The 22,038-nt window shown below is 49.3% G+C and overlaps 1 protein-coding gene across 1 annotated transcript in view; it reads right to left on the bottom strand.

The window, feature by feature from the left end:
* The window catches only part of KSR2 (kinase suppressor of ras 2), a 288,342-nt gene that overhangs the window by 90,435 nt on the left and 175,869 nt on the right, over positions 1 to 22,038 (bottom strand). Inside the window, 4 exon segments of the mRNA XM_030583327.1 lie at positions 3,319 to 3,385; positions 5,027 to 5,068; positions 13,750 to 13,918; positions 21,159 to 21,277. Of these exon segments, the coding sequence (XP_030439187.1) occupies positions 3,319 to 3,385; positions 5,027 to 5,068; positions 13,750 to 13,918; positions 21,159 to 21,277 (397 nt within the window).

Here is a 22,038-nt window from a genome sequence, read left to right as displayed (position 1 = left end):
GCTGCCCAGAATATACCACACTCTGAATACTGCCGCAAGTGCCACAAGTGTGAACACGCTATTGTGCAGGCAGCTGACAGTGTGAACACACAACAGCGGTTTCCCTTCAGCGCTCTTTGAGCAGCACTGTAACTGCCTGCCTGTAACTCTGCCAGTGTAGACACACTCTCAGTTAAATCCTCCAGGTCCCTCTATCCCAGACCGCTGTATCAGTTTCCATCCAGTGAAGAGACTGCTTTGTGTCCTCTCTGCACATTCTGTTCTCTGGTCATTCCTTCGCGCTCTGATTTACATTTCTGGAACGTACTTCTCACTTATATCAAGACTATTTTTCCAGAGCAGAGTAAAGGGGCCTTAAGCGTCAATGAGAATCAGGTCTCAAGTGTTAAATGTGGAGGAGAAACCTTTCAGAGGAAATGTTTAAGACAAGAACTGATCACCCCGTCACGTGCCAATGTAAATTTGGAGTTACTCCACTGGAATCAGTGGAGTTATAGTTGCACAAAACCAGTATAAATGAGAAGAGTCCTGGTAATTTAATTGGCAAAACACTATGCAGATGAAAACTGTAGCAAACACCAGACTAACACGCAACCATTTTGCTTCCATCTGTTATACCTGCTGTACAGTCAGCTAAGCAGTTTTCCACCCCTTGCTTTTAATAATAGTAGTAATAATGATACCTATTTCTAAGAGCGTAGAGATTATAGCCGGCTTTCCAAATCGATTCAGTGCTTCTCAGTTACTGTGGTGGTAAATCCAGAGTAACACCACTGATGTCAATGCAGTTACTTCAGATTTTCATTGGTGGAAGTGAGATCAGAATCTGGTCCAAAGCTTTATAAATTATCCACATATCTGAGCTTACTTTACTACAGCATGCCTCTGATGTGAATGTATTTATGTACCAGAAGGCAGGCGTGACAGCTGTACAACCCATCTCACAAGGTCTAAATATGCTTGAAGGCAGCAAGGGGAATTTGGGTGTAAGATCTCCATCTCTCTCCCGCATTGGCTTGAGTTGCAAAATGGACTTTAACCTCTAGTTTGACTCAGACACAGGCTATCAAATAACCATCGTGGCATTATTTGTCAGGCCACCAGAAGCTCTGCCTTTGTCATGCAGGTGGTCTCACTTGGACACAGATGCAATTCTTTACCCCCTCTCTTCCCCCAGCAGGTTACCAATCTATTTAGAAAAATGTGGGCGATTCTGATAGAACCTACATTTCTGTTTGGGCTGAGATCTTAGCTGCTAAATTTCTGAGTTACATAATCCCCCAAAAGCGGCATTTATAAAAAGGAATGGCAACAGCTCCTGAAATGTAACAGCGCTGCTGTGTGCTGCTAATGCAACACTGATCAGAGCATTCGCCAGGAAGATCTTAGGGAACACTGAGCTAAACAGGAAAAGCAGCCACAAGTAAAAGCAAAAACAAAGGTCACTTGGCAGAGCTTTTCCTAGCTGCCAGTTATATACCAAGTTTCATGAGTTATTTAGACACCTAATGCAACTTTAGGGAGTTTAACAAATACTATTGGTGGAGCTGGGAGTGCTGCTTTTGTTAAGGTTATCAGTGCTTCCTGTTTTCAGTTGCATCGAATTTTTCCAAACTTTAACCATGTGGCTGAAGTGGATCACTTGATGATGACCTGTTCTGTTCTTTCCCTCTGAAGCACCTGGCACTGGTCACTGTCAGAAGACATGATACTGGGCTAGATGGACCTTTGGTCTGACCCACTGTGCTGTTCTTATGAAGTTTTCCATGATGGGTGTCTGCTTCTGATTGTTTTTGTTTTTTTTATTTCAGACAAAATGGTATAGCCGTTTCTGAGAACCAGGCTAGGGGGGAAAAGTATTGCAACCTTTTATTTGAACAGCTCTCACATCCCTGTGCTTTGAAATAGGAGTCTGAAATTTGGCAGCAGGCTGGCCTTTGGGTCACAAATGTGCCTTTTGCCATCTCTGTAAAAATGCACCCCATCTAGCCAAATGATAAGCCCTGGGAAAACTGTTAGTTTGCAAATGCTCAGAAGAGACTTCTTAGATTTTTAGCCCCTCAAATCTTTGAAGATTCCACCCTCACTGAGCATGCTCAAGTCTCTCACAGCTCCTAGTGCTGACCAGACTGCACGTCTCCACAGACCAACTGAACACGCTCCATCCCAGGGCAGGGGCGAAGCCAGACTTTCCCTGTACTTGCTGCTCCAGGTTGGGCACTGGAACAGATTGCAGGCAACCTCCTGCTGGCATCCAGGCAGCGTGGTGGAGGAAGGAGAGGGAACAAAAGCCAGACCATGGGAGGAGACAGGAGTAAATTATAAGGTGAGACTGAACTGGCATTAGAAGAGGTTCAGAGAAGAGCAACTAAAATGATTAGGGGGTTGGAACGGGTCCCGTATGAGGAGAGATTAACGAGGCTAGGACTCTTCAGCTTGGAAAAGAGGAGACTAAGCGGGGATATGATAGAGGTATATAAAATCATGAGTGATGTGGACGAAGTAGATAAGGAAAAGTTATTTACTTGTTCCCATAATACAAGAACTAGGGGCCAGCAAATGAAATTAATGGGCAGCATGTTTAAAACAAATCAAAGGAAGTTCTTCTTCACACAGCGTCCAGTCAACCTGTGGAACTCCTTACCTAAGAAGATTGTGACGGCTGTGACTATAACAGGGTTTAAAAGAGAACTAGATTAATTCAGGTGGTTAAGTCCATTAATGGCTATTAGCCAGGATGGGTAAGGAATGGTGTCCCTAGCCTCTGTTTGTCAGAGGGTGGAGATGGATGGCAGGAGAGTGATCAGTTGATCATTACCTGTTAGGTTCACCCCCTCTGGGGCACCTGGCATTGGCCACTGTCGGAAGACAGGATACTGGGCTGGATGGCCCTTTGGTCTGACCCAGTACAGTCATTCTTATGTTCTTATGAACTGGACGGTTAAGGAGACTGGGAGCCAGGATGGAAGGGGAGGCCGGGACTGCATACTCCATGTGCCTCTTTAGCTCAATCTTCACATTTTAGTGCTGTTAATCCACAGACAAGTGACAGATCACCTGTCCCCACTGTGCTCATTCGGATCATTGCCCCGGAATTCTGGTCCTAGTTGGACAGGAGGATCCATTGGCACAGGTCTGCTTACCAAAATAAACCAGTCCGTGGATGACCTTTGCACACAGCAAGCAGGCAACTGTCAGTCACGCAACCAGTGAAGGGACCTGTATCCCTAGCAGGTGATCCTCAAGAGCGGGGGTGCAAGGGAGAGAAGAACAGAACGTGAAGAGGACGTAAAAAGACAAGGCAAGAGCCCCACTTACATTGGATTAGAATTGACTGGATGAAGGATAACTTGAGGCGCCCGGGTCGGTGTCTCAGGCACAACATCTGAAAACAAAGGAGAGCGGAGTGTGAAAACAGAGAGGAAGACACACTGTCATGAGTTTAGTTTCCAAGCTAGGCAGTTTGTTGGCAGTAAGACAACCATTATTTTCTGGGGTTTCCCCAAGTCCCTGGCCCTCCATCTCTTCTCACTCACCGAGGTGGGGTCACGCCTGCATAAGGGAGAGGAGAATCAAGCCCAGCATCTCTGCTTCTCTCTTCTATCCCATCTCAGAGCTGCACCCAAACCGACACCGTGCTGACATCAGCATGGCCTCGGCAGTGGCACCTCCAGTCGGTCACCCAACCAACGTGAGGAAGAACTGCCTCTGACAGGGGCAGGAGACCAGGATGGAGCATTCAGGGAAGAGGAGAAGGAGAAAAGGAAGTCCTGTTTCAAAGGGAGTCAGGTGAAGGCAGGGGAAGGGCCCTGGAGAGGGAGGGGAAAGCAGAGAAGGATGGCTGGGGAGGAGAAAGGGAAGAGAGGTTGGCAGGAAAAAGGAAATATGAGATGAAGCGGCTACATCCAGCTCCTACTGAGCACTTTCCCATGGCACTGCACCTACTGGAGCCACAGAAATCTGGGCAAAGCATGGATCAAAAGCGACCACGTCAGGATTCTCCACATCCCTCAGCACTTTGCACTTCCTTGCACAAGTGCCCGTGACTCCACGAGGAGCAAAGCAGTGGAGAATCAGGCGACTTCTGGGCTTGACGGAGGCAGTTGGTGTTAGACAGGAAGGGAGACCCCCAGAGGATGGATAAAAGACCTTGAAAGACTCTACCAGTTCCTCTGGACCTTGTAGTCAGTAAACAAGGCCAATGAGGAGCTTCTCCAGTTGGCCCTGGCTGCTTTGGTTTGATGAGAAGTTCACATTAAAGGATCAGTCACAGCCAGAGGAAGCAGGTGCTTCCACAGCTACTTCTTGCCCTTGGCAGGTTTCTCCTGGCATCTTGCGGCTGACCTGCCCTTCCCTCCCGCGCCACGGCTTGCAGCCATGTGTGCTGAACGTCAAATCAATGTCCTTCTCTAGGCTCAATCGTTCAGCTGACAAACAGTCTCAAAACCCAAACCTGCCTAAGGATGGATTTAACCTTAAAAAAACTATCTGTTTCTTACCCTCATGGCTTCCCAAACCTCCTGCTACCTACCCTCGATCAGGGCAGGGGAAAACCTTCCAGACAGGGCTTCCTGCCAGTTCCTTTTCCTCATCTAATACTACATCTCTCTCTCCACAGGAAACCCTATCCCTAAGGACAGCCTCAGAAGAGACCGGCCTGCTTGAAAAACACTGCAACTCTTGGGTGAATTTACTTGCTATAGGGTGAAACTCACCCCTGTGCAAAAAGCCACCACAAGGCACAGGTATCATTTATCCCCATGCTCCCATATTCTGAGAGACCGAAGCTGACCCTCTGCACAGGGGGTGAATTTCACCCTTCAATAATTTAGTCAAATTATCCTCATATGATTCGTTTCTAGAAGAAAAACACCCAAAACCCCTCCCCACCCTTTAAGTCCCACCCCACGCACCATCCAGATCCCTAAACAATGACAGTAAGGCATGCAACTCAGGAAAGGGAGGTATTGGTGCTCCTAAATCAGAGAGGGGTAACTCTGCATGCACTACGTTTGAAATGACTTACCTGGGAAAATGAACTGCTGCTTGTACTTGTAGTAGTGGGAAGCTTGCAATGGAGAAAGGAAGAAGTTAAAAAAGTTAGCAAGGGCAACACAGCAAAATTGGAAGGGAGACATCTGCAAAACCTCTATGTCCTGCATCACAGAGCATCCAGCCTCTGCTGGACCATGGAGTAAGAGACCAGAATTGGGCATCTGATCCCACTGTCCCACATGGCAGCTCAGGGCATGGACTTGCCTTCAGTTAAATCTCTCACAAACATACCCCATTTCCTTTGTGTCTGTTAGAGTATGGCTACGCTTGAAGTTGGAGATGTAAATTCCAGCTTGAGGAGACATATCCTCGCTAGCTCTAAATTGAGCTAACATGCTAAAAATAGAACGTAGCCACAGCAGGGCGGGAGGGGTAGCTGCCCCAAATACATATCTAAGACAGGTGTGGATGCAGGTGACTAGCCCCTCTTGCCACTCATGCTCCTGCAGCTATACTCTACTTTTAGCATGATAACCCGATCAGAGCTAGCATGGGTATGTCTCCTCGAGGTGGAATTCACACCTCCAACTTGAAGTGCAGCCATGCCCTTAGACCATAAGCTCTTCAGGGCAGGGACTGGGTATTTTGTACCTTGTGCAAATGCCAAGTCTGTGGACGGCACTTCAATAACAACAGCCAGGACACAGCTAGGTCGCCAGGCCAGCATTTGGCTGCTTTACATGCCCTAGATCTGTTTAGGAGCCAGGTTACCTATCAAAATTCAACTCCCTCATTCTACAGCCTTCAGCTCTTAGCTTAGCAGTTATGCAGCACTTTGCTGCTGAGATTTCCAAAGCCATCTGAGAGATTTGGCCACCCAATTGAAAGCCAATGGGATTTGGGCACTTAAGTCCTTTGGACTCCTCTGACATTTCTAGACTACATGTCTAAGGCACCAGGCACCCATTAAGCAATTGACTAACTAATGAACACTGCACAGGAGAGGTACCGCTGGTAACTCGAGGGCAGCTAACAATCAAGGATGGCTCTTAAAAGGTGTGGGGAACAGAATGACCTTTGATATTATTGCTTCTTACCATGCCACTGGAGATCAGCCAGCCCGTCCGCTCCCTTCCCTGTCAGTGCCATCGCAGTGCAATAGCTGGGCCAAGACAGCTCACTGCCCAGGAAGCGAGTGGCTCTACTTATAAAAATGTGCCCACCATGGTCTTCCCCGTAGCGCAGGGGTGGACAACCTGTGGCTCCAGAGCCACATGCGGCTCTTCAGAAGTTAACATGCAGCTCCTTGTATAGGCACTGACTCCAGGGCTGGAGCTACAGGCGCCAACTTTCCAGTGTGCCGGGGGGTGCTCAGTGCTCAACCCCTGGCCCTGCCACAGCCCTGCCCCCACTCCACCCCTTCCCACCCCTAAGCCTGAGCCTGCCACACTCTTGTTCCTCCTCCTCCACCCCCGAGCCTCATGCATGCCATGAAACAGCTGACCGGGAGGTGCGGGAAGGAAGGGGGAGGCACTGATTGGTGTGGCTGCCAGTGGGCGGGAGGCACTGGGAGCAGGGGGGATGGAGGAGCTGATGGGGGGCTGCTGATGTCTTACTGTGGCTCTTTTGCAACGTACATTAGTAAATTCTGGCTCCTGCTCAGGCTCAGATTGGTGACCCCTGCTGTAATGCAAATACACCCATACCCCCGCCCCCCGCAGAGATACACTGACACATTGATCAAAATCAGCACAACCAGTGTCAGCCCCATATACCCAACTCACAAGCAAGCCCCTCAGGCGGCAACGTGAGAAAACAGATGAGCTTAGGGTCTGTGTATGCTGAGTCGGGAGGTGGGATTACAGTGCATGTAGACACATCTAGCTAGCTAGTCACAGCAGCATGGGCAGTGGCACAAGCTAGCCTCCCCCAGTTCAGGACCCTGTGTAGGTACTGGCGTCACCCCTATTGTTCTTCAAACTAGATCAAAACCAGCCTGGGTACGTCTACACCTCTGACTGCAGTGTAGACATACCCTAGAGGCCTCTGTCTCTACCAGGACTATGGGGGAGGTGAATTCTAGCCAAAGACCCTCCTCTGAAAATGCCCTGCCTCCATCTCTTAGGTGATCAGTCTTGGGACAGTTGTTAGCACCCTCCCAGGTGGTCTCAGCTGTCCTAGTGGCAGAGAAGGGGGCATCGCTCAGGTATCACAACTGCCTACAGTTTTCTAGATCAACAGGGAAGGAAGTGGCAGCCAGCCAGTCAGAGAGGTTCTAGGGGGACAGAGGTGAATTCAGTTCTAGGTCTTGCTGACAGCCTTCATAATCTAAATCTGAGACACTCAAGCACCCCCCCACCCTTTCATGCTGTCCCTATAGACGGGTGTGATGGGCACAGCTTTCGCTGCTCTCCATCTCAAGGTACCCGACTGTATCAGGTCTGTGAAGGACCTTCTCAGTTCTGGATCACCTCTGACTGTAGAAGCCCCTCTGTGAGCAGATGGCTGCCTGCAGGACCCACTACCAGGCCTTTCTATGCAGGTTATTTCACCTCTGCATTTTTTCTGTGCCTGTCTCCCTCCAGTTCCTCCTTTCTGGGGTCTCTTTGCCTTCGCCCACTTTATTGGATTTGCCCAAAGTGGCAGACTGCCCTGTCCACTTGGAGCTGTTTTGTTTAAATATAGATCTTCAGTGTGCATATGGTACAGCATCCTAGCAGTACATGATGGCCACTATGTAACAGTATCTACACATGGAAACTTTGCACAGCAGCTCGAAGGCACACAAAACACAGAGAAAAGGTAACAGTGAACACACAGGCAACGACCAGGACAGCCCTCTTTCCTCAGGCACAGAGGGGCACTTTGACGATCAGAAGTTGGTTGGTGTTTTGTACGGTGAGAAAGGAAGCATTTGATACTTCACAAACTGAAGCCTTCTCCTCAGTTCTAGGGCAAGAGCAGACAAGTGCAACTCCAAAGAATTCCTACAGCCCATGGTGCACCTTTCCCCCATCTCATCCAGGAGTAAGTACTCTCAGCCTTGACCCCGGTTCCACGAAAAACAGGTAGCCACGGTCTGAATGGAAGGTGAGTGCTTCTAGCCGAACACAGGGCCTGATCCTACCCATAAAGTGCAGCTGGGACTGCTCCTCAAACTGCCTGTTCGAAGGTAGAGATGATCACACCTCATGTGACAATGCACCAAGGATGCAGAACAGAGGGCCCCTTTTCTGGTAATTTTTACATCTCAGATAGATGTTTAAAGCCAGAAGGCTGGGGCCATGTGTTCTTAAACAGCTGAGAAATGCAATTATGCTCCAGAAGTGCATTGTCTCTACACTACAGAGTTAGGCAGCTTACGTCGACCTAACTCTGTAAGTACCTACGCTAAAATGTAGCTCCCACCGAGGTAACTCGCCCACTCCACTGACGTAGCTCCACCCTCGCAAGAGGCACAGTGCTGAGGTTGCTGTAGTTGGGTTTGCGCAGTGTCAGTGCAGACACTGTATGGCTTACATTGACCATGGCTGCCTTTCAGAAGCCATCCTACAATGCCCCACACTGACAGCGAAACTGGGGCAAGTGCTCTCAGCAGACACTCACTGCCGACACCAGGAGCGCAGCGTGGATGTGCAAAAGCACTGTAATTACTGCGGTGACTGTATGTCGATGTAACTTATGTCGACTTAAGTTTGTAGTATAGACTTGCCCTCGCTCACTGCACATACATCAAAACACCACTCCAAGAGTAAGTTCCCCCCACTCCACCCGCCCCCCAGGCCAGCTTTCCAGAAGCCAGCCAGGGCCATGAAAACCCAGGCTAGGGCGCAATACTGGATCAAGATGGTGCAAGTGGCTGACCCTGGACATGGATAAATGGAGGCTTTTCAAAGAGGCAGAACCCAAACTGAGGTCCCCAGGCAATGAAAATCTGACTGTGGCTGTGGGAATGGGACGGGTGTCGCAGCAGCGCACACAACCACCCACTCTGGGTCCAAAGCCCCTGGGCACAGTTCAGACACTAAGCTGGAGCAGGGCACCTGGGAGCTGCACCGACAGGGCACATCGAGTCAGTTGTCAGCAAGGCTTCTTGGGAGCCTGGGCTGAAACGTAAAGCTGCTTCTGCATTGCAGAACTGCAGCAGAACCACCTGCCTTCTCCCTGGCACGAATCTCAGCCCCACACCAAGCTGCTCCCACAAGGTCTGTGGGGTGCAACATGGTTGAATCAAGTCCATATGGCATAAGAGTCACTTCTTCCACCACTAAAAGGCAGTTACCTCTGGAATCGCTGATGCAGCAGCACTACACAGTAGCTACGGGTGGCAGTTAAGAACATTGGATTCAATTAAAGCAATGGGGGATATTCAGGGAACCCAAATATAATTATACAGAGGAATTTGGCCACGACATCAGAACGGACTCCTTGGTTACTATGAAAAGCACCAAGGACTCTTTAAAGACCACAAGAGACAGCGACTTAAGCCATGGTGGAGCTGTGCCTAGCACTACACTAAGAGCTGAATTTGACGAATGGGGCCAGATGCACAGCTGGTGTAAATCCGCAGTGTTCCACTGAAGCCAATACAGCTATGCTGATTTACACCAGCCAAGGATCTGGCTCAGCATCTCCTGATTAACTCCCGAGACCACAGTTTACAGTGTGAGAGGAACTACTCCCCCCTGAGCTGAGATCAAAGTGGACGCCTCTTGGACTTCCGGGGAGAAGTCGCTGTATTTCAAACCTCCTAACCCTGTATAAAGCGTCTGAAAAAAGCTGAAATTCTTGAGACTAGCATCTTGACAGCAGTGGGCCGTGCTGCCCAGGGGTAGCCCTAGCACAGAGATGAAAAAGCATCCCAAGCACTGCTCGGGGTCGTTTCACTCAGAGCGAGGCTGCTAATGAAACATGTTGAGAAAGCGTCCCTCACTCTGAGTTGCCATGCAGGTACCAGCTTTGAGAATTTGATCTTTCCTGACTTGGTCTCTCCACTCCTTGCAGGGGAAGTGAGGATGGACTGCCTTGGAGATTGGCGATCCAGAGTTTACTCCGTGTAAATGCCAATTTGTCTAATTAACTCACTGGAATGAACTTGTATGATTCAGTGGCGATGACTCATGTTATGGGCATCTGTGCCACCACTGCAAGCTGGCAGCTCTAACGGCCATATGCCTCCAACAAGAAGCTGCTGCCATTGACTTTTTTTTTTTGTTGTTATTTCCACTTTAAACAAAATTCATCATCATTAAAAAACATACAATTGAAAACACAGGTGTGGAAATCTCTCCCTCAGGCAGACAGTATGGAGGGGGTGCTCACATTTCCTAGGAGCTGAGGGGACTACGCCCGTGCAAAAGCATCCTGTCCCATACTTGTCAGACAACAGGAAGAGCTTTGCCTCTATGATACTGCAGACCAAAGCTGCAACAGAATCTGTTCTGGGCAGCACTTTGAGGATCCCAGTCCCTCTGGTGGGGAGAAGGAGCTGTCAGTGGAGAAGAGCTGAAGCTAAAAATGGGATCGTTAATGAGAACTCAACCTCTTGTGCTCTTCTTGGACACTGGGTCTGTTTAGTCGGTCCCAGTGGGAAGCCAGGTAGGGTGAGAAAGCTGACTTGGGAGGAAAGAGAGGAGACAATGAGCTGAGTGAGTGGGGTACCCAGGCCAATGGGGCTCACTTTGGAATATCCTAGGCCCACTCCATAAAACTGTTCCTGAGAACCAGGCACATCTGAGTTTGGGCACAGTGCATGTTGGTAAATTCCCTCCTAATTCCTGATTCCAACTACAATGCATAGGTGCTTTTAAATCCTCTCAGTCACTACAATTGCTAGCAGTTACCTTTGAAATTAATTACTGGACATAATAATACTAAATAGCATGCACCTGCGGCTTTGCATCCACAGACCTCAAAGTACTTCACAAAGGTGGGGTCAGGAACATTATTCCTATGTTACAGATGGGGAAACTAAGGCACGGAAGCCCAGTGACTCACCCAAGGTCTCACAGCAAGTCAGTGGCAGAGCTGGGATTAGAACCCTGCCCAACATCCTAGCCACTGTGCCACAGCAAATGCACCCTGGTGACTGGGTGCACCCATGCGACACGAAATGCAAATGCACCCATGCGACACGAACCAGAGCCTTTGGCTCTAGGGAAGCAGCCCAGCCGGGGAGCCCAAATGGAAGCCTCAGCATTGCTCTGGGTTTTCTCAACCAGAAGTCGCTGTTTACGTGTCTTGTACCTGGCCTTGGGCAGTGCCTTTAGTTGATTGCTTTCAGGAGGCCATGTGGTCGGGATTGACCTGGGGCAAGAGCGAAATCACAGCTCTGCCAGTGGTTTGTGATGTGACCCTACCTGGTTGCTCAGCATCCCTGCCTGAGCTTCCCCATTTGTGCAATAGGGGTAGGTTGGACATACTGCCTCTATCACACGGGAGAGTTAGGAGACTTTGTTCACTTAATCGTTAAATGTCCCATACGTGCATTTTTTTAAAATGTTGAACAAACATCCCAACAACCTGTGGTGAAAAAGGAGCCGCTAATGGGCCTGTATGTAGGTCAGAAGAGTTGACTTACCGGTTTTACATCAGGGAAATATCTTAGAGAGAGTGCCCTGTGCAGTTACTAGATAAAAAACCAAATGCCACCCAATACCGCACATGTCCTAAGCACTCGCTGTTCCTTCCCAAGCAACTCTCAACAAGGCCATCAGTGCTTCAAGTGCTTCCTTGTAGCACTTCCCATGGCTTCACTGCTTCCCTCAATTGTCCATTCTGACTTTCTAATGATAGTCAATTTCATATGAATTTCTGGAGAGGCTACAGACTGTGTGCAAAGGAGGCAGCTCAGAAAGCTTAGAGACGGGAGACCCTGGCTGCTGCTGGCAAGCTGCTCTCCCCACTCCCCCATTTGGCAAAGTCTGGTACCTCTCTGGTGACCGTTACTTATTCCCAGCTCAATCCCCCTCGCCCCATCTCTGGGGCAGGATCAAACGTAGCCAAGCAGAAAGGTGTAAGATCTGGTTTCTTTAAGACCCAATTGTTTCCCTCCTGGGACTCCATGTTACCTTGCTCCCTTAAAGGTAATGAGGACGGGTATGACCCCCAGGCTGAGAACACATGCCACAAAGTAAACTCACCCGTGCAGCTCAGAAGCCACTGGCCATGCTGCTGGGCCACTGGCCTGATTCCAGCCCTGGCAGACAGAAGGGGAAAGTGGTGACCAGTGGGTGGCTGTTTAGAGGTCTTTGACAAGAAAATGGGTGTTGATCCTGGTTAATGGGTTTTTTCTATGACACAGGAACTACCAAGAACAAGCAGGCACTAATTGGCAGCATCACCAGAATAGGCGAGTATTGCCTAGGCCATGAAGAGTGGCCTGCCTGCCTAGAGAATGAATGGGCTGGGAGTGAATTCCTGCTCCTAGACAAGGTGCTTCCCTCTAGGGTTGAAATGGGCCAGTCCATGGGGATTCAGTGACTGTTCTTTTCAGAAGGCAGCCAGCTTGTGCACCAGAACCCAGGCTTTCATTTAGGACACACCTCGCCCTTATGGCTGTAAAGTCGAACTTCAGAACATGAATGGAACGGAACCCATACGGCCTAAAGCAATAGCTCAGAAAGGGGGAACTGCCCCTGTCCATTTTAATGCATTACTAGCTCTGGAGTCTTATGATGGCAACGGACATGTCAACACTGCTCACTGTTTCACTGCTGAAAGCATGCAAAAGGAAGGGAAGGAGCCATCATGTTATGAAAGATCAACTGTGTCTTCACATTGGCATCTCAAGTGGGGGAAACAGGTTTGGGGAGGATACCACTAATCCCCACCCCCATTCAACCCCCAGTCCTTCTATGGGGCAGAGGAGGGGCTGGTTGAAAAAGCCAGTGTTCCCTCTGACCACACTCCGCAAATCATGGAGTTCATCTGAGGCTGTCACCCTCCACTCGGGAGCCGTTCACCAGAGCTGAGTGCACACTAAGCCTCCCACTGGACTGCAGGGCCTGTGAATTTCAAAGAAACCCAGGAGAGAGCATTGCACTTGGACAAGATGAGTCAGATCTTAAGGCCAGAAAGGACCACTGAGATTATCCAGTCTGACCTCCTATGTCACGCAGGCCAGAGGACCTCCCCCCGTCACTCCTGCCTCAAAGCCCATGACTTCTGGCTGAGCTAGAGCAGACTGGATTTAAAAGCTGGAAGCGATGGAGAAGCCCTCATGTCCCTTGGTCAGTTGTTCCAGTGGTATATTACTCTTGCTTCAATTCCGCTCCCTATTTCTAGCCTGGATTTATCTGGCTTCCACTTCCAGCCATTGGATCTAGTTATGATTGTTGCTAGTTTACAGAGCCCTCTGCTCCTGGACATCTCTTCCCCTTGTAGATTAAGATCAAGTCACCTCTTTAACCTTCTCTTGGACAAACAGATGGAGCTTTGTCAATCGCTCCCTCTCAGACCCTGAATCAGTCCTGTCGCTCTTTTCTGAACCCTTCACAAGGTTTTCAACATCCTGTTTGGCTCCCAGAAGCAGACCCAGCATCCCATAACAGTAACAGGGGAGAAGCTTGGCTCCCTGCCCTGAGGACGTATTCAGGCGAGATCCCTGCCAAGCCCTGGGAATGGACTCCCCCATGGATGGGGGACTCAGCAAGTCCCATGCGACTGACTGATAACTGCCTTTGTTACAGAGTGATTTATTCAAAGCCCCTCACAGCGCCTCCTGTGGGGGGCAGCCTGCCCGCAGTGAGGTACCTGGCAAGTTGAACTGCTTCTGCTGCCGCGTGCACTGCGGGGAGGGGTGGAGGGGAGATGGCGGAGTCGCGCTGGGCGGTAACGGTGGGGCCGGCGAGGAGGGGGTGGAGGATGTCGTTGAGGAGGGGTTGCTGCTGGAATCTGGCTGATAGGGCACCGGAATATGGTCCTGCAGGAACAAGGAGGGCAGGGGGAGAGGAAGAAGGAAAAAACAACACAAGCCTATAAGAGTGGTGCAGCTTTCCAAGTCACCAGCGCAGCTTTCCAAGTCACTGTGTGGTTGGGGCTGCAGGAGGAGCATGGGGCTGCAGCAAACACTGCCACCCAGTCTGTCCTGTACAGGCTCTGCCAATTCATCTGGCCCCAAGTCCCAGCGGTCATTCTGCTTTATAGAGTGAGGTATGAGCGCTCTGCTCACCCCAGCAGCTGGGAGCCCCGAACAAGGTAAACCAGGGCCTGTTTCACCATTTTTGTCACTCTGTCCACGCCAATGTTTCAGATGGAGGGGCCTGATTCTCAGAGGTGCTGAACACCGGCAGCTTCCAGTGGCTTCAGACGCAGCCGTAGCTAAAGAATGAGGCCCCGGAGACCACCATTTCCCAAAATGGCTAGTGATGTTGCTGAGGCATCACCCTCTGGGAATCAAGGCCGTGGTAAAGCTGGGCACCCAAAGAGGAACTAGTCACATGGGAAGGCCATGGTGAGAAGTCGGACACTGACATACTTGGTTGGATGTTCAGGGTGCTGGGCCCCTGGCAGCATCTACTGATGTCAGCAGCCATTATGGACACTCGGCATGCCTGGAAATGAAACCATTGGCTAGGCGATGTACGTGTCTAACTTCACGCACCTACGTTTGCAAGCACTGGTCAGTGTTCTCAATACAAAACACCGTCCCGTTCTCCTCACTGCCTGTTAATCTCTCTTGACTGATCCTGCCTCGTGGGCCATTTCACTGAGGCAAGAGACACAACTTCAGGGTGAGCCAAACGAAGGTGTTTTATAACCCGCGGCTTGTTCTTAACTTGGCTCCCCAGGAAAGAGTGCGCCTCAGCCAGCCATTCTCCCTGTCTCAGCACAGACAGTGCCCTCTAGAGAACACTGCTGATCACCGTCTCTCTGAACATCAGTCCCCACTAAGCTGTCTCAAGCTGAACCCAAAATCTTTGGTCACTATGAAAATCTTGGCCAAAGTCACAAGCAGGTCACCAAGAGGGGCTCAAACAAGCCTAAACGGAGGTGACATTTCAGGGAACACAGTGCTCTACTTTATTTACAGCACCTCGTCCTGAGGGTTTTTCCAAGTCAGCTCTGGGAGCAAGTAGAACTGAAGATTTGTGCTCTTATTTGTATAGCACCATTGGTGCTAAGAAGCTTTAGAGATATGAAAGAGGAGATCCCTGCCCCACAGAGCTTACAGTCACATTCATACAGAAAACAAGCATCATTGCCATTAACTGGTGCAGGAGGCTGGGCTGAAGTGGGGTGGTAAGACAATAGGATATGGGGGGGGCTATTTTTTAAATAGAAGTAGGTGTCAAAATAGAAGCTATTACTTGGCCTAATGGGAAATATTCTATTTAATTTTACAAGCTGTCTAAGGCTGATGTGATTTTATGGTGGCAGAGGCAAAATAAAATACATATATAACAATTCATCCATAGCGCTGAAAGTGCTTTACATGATGGGCATCATTATACCCATTTTATAGATAGGGAAACTGAGGCATAAAAGAGGTGAAGTAATTTGCACCACATCATCTAGCAGGCTAGTAGCAGAGCCAGGAAGAAAACACTGGTCACCTGAGTCCTGTTCAGTGCCCTACCCACTGCCCAGCCTGCTTCCCATGATGACCTCTGTTAAGATGAAGTATGATGGGCCCAAAATGACACAATTCACTGAAAGAAACCTGTAGCTTTTTTTGCTTGTGAACTCCCATATGGGTCTGCTATTGCTTGGGGACCTATAGAAATAATTTGCACCCTAAAAATATCAGGTAATTTTACCATTTGGAATTTTCCAAGAGCTGCAGGTTTAGAGGTTGCATCCCAGAGAGAATCATCCAGTATCCAGCTGACCCTGGAACAGCAGAGTCGCAGAGGAAAGGTGTGCCGAAGACCCCTTATTGACTGATTTGAAAAGGTGCTCAGCATCTCTGAAAATCTGACCTTTAAACTTCTAGGTATAGGCACAGCCAGCCAGCAAGACTTTGAAATTTGTCATTCAGAATGAATGAAAAGCCATATGCTGCCTGACCCATCCCTTGTTGGAGCTTCTAAGTTCTCTATTAGACAGAGCTGGACTCAACAGGCTCTGTCAAATTTAATCCAGAATAAATCTGAGCACCATTACCATTACTATCACAGAGCAGGAGAAAGAACCAGCCAGGTGCGTGGTTAGGTCTGGGCTTATCAGCATCCATGGACCCTGCAGGAACATGATCAAGTTGTTGTGCTTCTGTAGGTTTTATTTTTTAATATTTTTTACTAACGTTTTAGACAGCCTGGAGAGCACAGAGGTTCAGGTTCGATTTGTTGCCTCTGGAGAGTTACAAGCAGAACTGGTGGAACACAAGCCATTTCGACGGCACTGATTCCATTTCATTTTTAAGCTGTTAAAGCAAATAACATTGACAAACGCTGCCTTTCCCCTGATGGCAAACACACTGAAAACCCAACAGGTGCAGAGTTAGATACTCTATGTCCCAGCTAATCTCAGCCCCAGCTTACTGCCGTTCATATACAGCAGCTCTGACAGGGAGGGTGGGAAGGTGGTGAGCCAAGTGCTGCTTTCCATTACACCGGTGCAAATCTGGAGTAACGCTTGAGGCCAATGAAACTACTCCAGATTTACACCAGGGGAAGAGAGAGCAAAATTTGGACCAGAGACTGTAAAAAAGTCCATATCTTTCCTAAGAAATAAAGAAGACCTAGAGCAACAGTAGGGGGAAAGCGTTTAAAAGAAAGAGCCCAATACATGTTGTGTTTGCAGTGTCTGCTCTGCAGCGGAACTACTGCCCTCGTTAGAGAAGCGGTCTGAGCATCTCCACTTATTGTATAGGGCCAGGGCCTGCTTCTTCAATTAGCGCAGCTCTTTATGATTCATTGGTTTACAACCCCCTAAACAGGTTTCTATTCAGTTTCAACCAGATTTGTTGAAATACAGATCAGTCCCTTCGTGTTTTGGAGAAGCAGACGTGCCTGGAAACCCAACGAGCCATCTGCGAAGTTTTGCCCCAGCAGATGGCTGAACAGACCACTGAGCAAACTGGAAGGTGCTGTTGCAAAGAGGAAAGTCTGCCAGACCGGCCCCTCCTCCCCTAGCCACACACACACTCCAAAGTAACCATGTTTCCATAGCAGACAGGGTAATGATCCTTGTCGGCATCCGCAGGCAATGCCACCAAGCAGCCCGAACGAGAAGGTACAGAGCCTCTAAGAAACCAGCTGGGAGAGTTTCAGAATGTGAGGACTACTCATGGCAGTTTTGCTGCTGACTTAGAGGGGAGCAGGATCTGGCCCTGACCTCAAATTTATTCTTCAGATCAAAGAGGAAGGATTTGGAGCCTCTCCTTTAAAGTCGCATAAGATAGTCATGAATAATCAGATTATACAGCCAGAGAGGCAGTGTCACCTACTAGTTACCGCAGCGCAATGGGGTCAGGCAATCTGGGCTGTAGGCTGAACTCTGACAAATTCCATGGTCTTGGGCAAGTCGCTGATCTCCATGCCCTATTTTCCTAGAGGCTAATGGCAGTTCAAACACTTGTTGGGAAGCTCAATTACTGACTGAGATCCTCAGATGGAAGACACTTCACCAAAGCTCAACTCCCAGCTGAATAGCCCAGGGAGAGCTCACTTTCCCCTCTTCCCTTTCACGGGGAAGTGACATCCATAGCAGTAAATGCAGGGTAGCGAGGAGGGAGCTATAATAAAGGTAAGACATCCATGGTCAACACTGGCTCATCCTTTCCCAATGCTTTGTGCATTTCATGTTCTAGGGGAGAAAGGTCTCAGGGATTCAGGACTCCTGGGCTCCTCCCCTGGCTATGCCACTCACTCCTCTTGGGCAAGTCGCTTAGCCTTAAAGCGTTCCCGATTTTCACATGCGCAGTGTCAGATTCCTGGAGCCTGTTTTGCAAAAGTGCTGCACGTCCCAAGCTCTAGCTGAAGTCGCTGGGAGCTGCAGGTGCCCAGCTCTTCTGAAAGTCAGACCCACGGTGTCTCGTGTTAGGCACCCCGGAACCAAGGCACCGCAAGTGAACCAGCATTTGTAAACGTAACCCATGTGCCCCAACATCAGTTTTGCTCTCTGAAAAATGGAGGAGGTGATACCTATATACCACATGGGAGTGTTGTAGGATTTAAGTCACTCATGTCTGGGTGATCTGTAAGTACACATGAAGTGGGGTAGCCAGCCCTGTTGCCCTACAGAGATCTTTGCAGGCTGTGATCAGCTGTACTCAACAGGCAGCCACCGGTGCTTCTTTCACACTATATTCTCAAGGACTCACTGTGTTCCAGCTGGCCTGTTATAAGGTAACATTTGCTTCTGAACTGAACGAGGCATAAGCAGCAGCTCCTCACCTTCACGCGGCTCAGCCTCACGCTGTGCAGCCAGCACAAGTTGTGGCACTCACAGCACAACCTACAAGTGTCCGTCCTTAAGAGTTCTTAAGGCTACAGAGGAGAGGCCAGAAGATGAAGGAATCCAATGGGGCAGAGGAGAGGAGTGGGAGCACTGACAGGAGAGAGGAAGATGCATCAGCGAGTGCATACGACATATTCTTTGGTAGGTAAGTGCAGCCCATCGGGGCTGAGGTAGGCAGGTTTGTGACTGTGGCTTCGTGCCTGGCTGGAGTTCTCACATTCACCAGGTCACTGCTTCTTCAGCCTTTTCTCTGCTAGGAGAAAAAGGTGCGTTCTTATCATGGGTTAGCTAATGCCAGGTAAAATCCTAGGGAAGACAAAGGAGTCTGCAGTTTTCACCTGAGTTACCAGGCTGAGTTAAGAAAAAGAAAACTGGACCTAAAGTGTTAGCTTAGCTAACTCCAGTTAAGAACAGTTTTCTTCCCCTAATGAAGACACAGACTTCCTGGAATTTGCCTTCAATTTTAACTGAAGTACCGGAGCCCTAAGGCAGGGCTGCACTTGCAAACTTAAGAGTTTATAAAAGCCAGATATCCTGTCCCTCCCTCTGGCTCTCTAGTCTTGTGGAGATGTTCAGTCCTTTATACCCCTGATGTGGAACTGCAGAGACTCATCTGGTCTAACTGTCAAGGTGAATCAGCAGAATAGCTCTGCACCTACCCACTGGGTCCTAAAACTAGTCACATGCCCTTGCCCTTCCAAACACTCTCCTGGTGCTGGAGCGGTCATGCATGCATTCCTTCCAAAGAGAATCACACCTGGGAATTGGTGCTATTGGGTGCTCTTTAATAGTCAGGGCTTTTCCTGGGTATTGGGATGGTGAGGGGAAATCTCAGGCTTGGCTGTTCCAAAGGTTCCTCTATGAGGACTGCACAGTCCGTACCCTACATCCTTCATTTCTCTAGACATCTCCTCCCACCTCCCTTATACCCAAGTAAGGAAATGCACCACTTGCCTCTGAGTTCCTGCTGTCCCAGAACAACTTATTCCAGAAGAAGGGTGTTCAGCGATGGAGTTATTCAGGAACAGCTCCTCCTCACTAGCTCCACATGTAAACAGGCCCTCCCTCAGCAAAGCACACAAACATTTCCCAACAGATTAACACCTCCTAACTTCTGATCCTTCCAGGCAGACAATGGCCACCTGCAACAGTCCCATGGACTTTGATGGAAGGAGGACTGAGCCATACACCGTAAGGGTGAAGTACAGAGGGAGTCACTGCTTTTCCTGTGGAAAATAGGTCAAGAAATTCTTGCCCCTGAACTAAAAAGGGGCCAAACAGTAACAGCATGTTGAATTTTATGGAGCTTTCTATCCAAATGGATTAAGCTTCAGAACCTTCCTGGGAGGTAGGAAATCAGTAGCATTCCTATGTTATGGATGGGGAAACCAAGGCAGAGAGAGGTTAAGTGATTTGCCCAAGATCACACCCCGAGTTAGTGATAGAACAAGGAATAGAAACAGAGGTCACATGACTTCCAGAGTTCTGGGCTTGCACCACAAGACCAGTTTTCCTTCCCGAAAGGGCTCAGCACATGACAGTTGGGTCCAGTCAAGAGAGTGGGCAGTTAAGTAACAGCAATCAGGAGTGAGATTCCACAGATTTGGGGCCAAATTCTGCTCTGACTTGCACCCCTGGCATCCACTTGAATTCAAGGTGGGGGCTTGCTTGCATGTACTTTGGAGTGAATTGCATGGGCCAAATTCTGCTCAGCCTAAGGAGTACTGACCTACTGCAAAGAGCTGAACAGTTTTTGTGTAACTTCACAAGCTCTGATCCACTAGGATTGCACACTTGGCACCTTTTAATGCCCAGTTTATGACTACACTTAAAAGCTGCCCATGCCTCTTGGAAAACTCTGACAAGCAGCTTGCTTAGGGGCAGTATTTCTTCGCCACCTTTCAGCATTTCTCATCCCTGATGCTTTCGAATTAAGGTCACCAGCACAGAAGCAGGACTATGGTCTCTCAACAGCTTGTCTGTGCCTGCTTCGTACTTCCCCAAATGCAGTATCCCAACAGACTACGGTAACCATGATGGGGGTGAAAGTAATCTAAAGGACTTATTGGTATGCAGGGCAGCCGGGCTCCTGGGCAAGGTGTGGCAGGTGGCTTTGGGCCCCCAGAAGGGGCAGGCCTCAGGCGGGAGCAGAGGTGAAAGTAAGCCAGTATGCCAGCTTTAAAGCTTTAAAGCTCCGCCAAAGGCCAGGGCCCTGGGGTAGCGGAGGCAGCTGGGAGCCTCCTCCGATTGTGATTGTCTGTGTACCGGCCCGAGCCAGCAGCCACTTTCTTACCTGTACGCTGTTCCAGCCCGAGCCGGCAGCCACGTTCTTACCGGTACACCATACCAGCCAGAACCAGCTTAGTTTCACTTCTGACCATGACTCTGATACCATAACCAGATGGTCACACCAGCCACCACGACTACTTCCTGGTTCTTTTGGAGAGGGTAGGCAGTGGGTAAGTAGGGTGACCAGATGTCCAGATTTTATAGGGACAGTCCCAATTTTGGGATCTTTTTCTTATATAGGCTCCTATTACCCCTCACTCCCTGTCTCAATTTTTCATACTTGCTGTCTGGTCACCCTAGGGGTAAGGAACCCCACCCATGTCCCCGCATGTCTTGAAGCCATTGACATCTCGCTCATTACCTAGGATTTGCATTTGCATTTGTTCCTGTGCATTAGTCACAATGTACCAGCATGGAGAAGGGCTCTGAGGGACTGCACAACCCACTGGGAGGAGGAGGGTATGCCTCACCTTGCTGATTTTGTTGGTCTTGGGAAGGGTCTGGCTGACGTGCAGGTCGGAATACCTGGGGGGCTTTCGTAAAGGATTGTTGATGTCACACGGCACAGATTCTGTCCGGACTAATCTTGCTGGATGAAGAAGGGAGATAAGGGAAGGAATTGAAGAAGAAAAAAAAGAGAGAGAGACATCAAAGCTTCAAAACAAAACTTCAGGCCTGAGTGCAGGTCACTCTCCATAAGAGCCCTGCACGTGGAAGACAATCCAGGTCTGCTTCTTGAATTTCTAAAAATACCTAAGCTAAACCCCAAAGTAACCTCTTCACTATACAGCTTAACCTTCCTCCAGAAACTGTCAATTTCCCCACCGTGGGACCATAACGACTTGGGACATTTGGAACATAGAGTGCCAGCTGAAGCCAGATTGTATCTACACTCCTCTCCACCCCCACCACAATTAGAACCTTCCTCAGCCAATCAGAACACACTGAGGATCCAATCGGACTAGATGCCGAAGGGCTCAAGTGGCACTTAAGTAGTGCCCAGGGTGAATTTCATCCTGCCAGGCGGCGGCTCCCAGCTCAAGGAGGAACAAGGTGGTTTATTTTGATCACACAGCTAATGTCATCAGTGCAGAAGGTGGTTTATGTGAACCGTCTCCTGACCCAGAGAGAAGCCAATATTTGTGAGCAAGACACACTACGAGCTATTCTGCACCATGATGACTAGACCCTCTTTCCTGGCTGTGATGTGATTCTCTGCATTATGTCAGCTTTCCACTCATTTCAGTCGAATGCCTCCTGATCTGTAGCAGTGAGACAACGGGGCCTTGTTGCTGTATGCAGCAGGGAAGGAGGAGTTAAGCTCAAGCTCTGCTCATCCTCTCCTGGGCT

Source organism: Gopherus evgoodei, chromosome 13 (genome assembly GCF_007399415.2).
Source record: "Gopherus evgoodei ecotype Sinaloan lineage chromosome 13, rGopEvg1_v1.p, whole genome shotgun sequence".
Lineage (NCBI taxonomy): Eukaryota > Metazoa > Chordata > Testudines > Testudinidae > Gopherus > Gopherus evgoodei.
The sequence above is the reverse complement of the archived record's forward strand: the minus strand, read 5'-3'. Positions and strand labels throughout refer to the sequence as shown.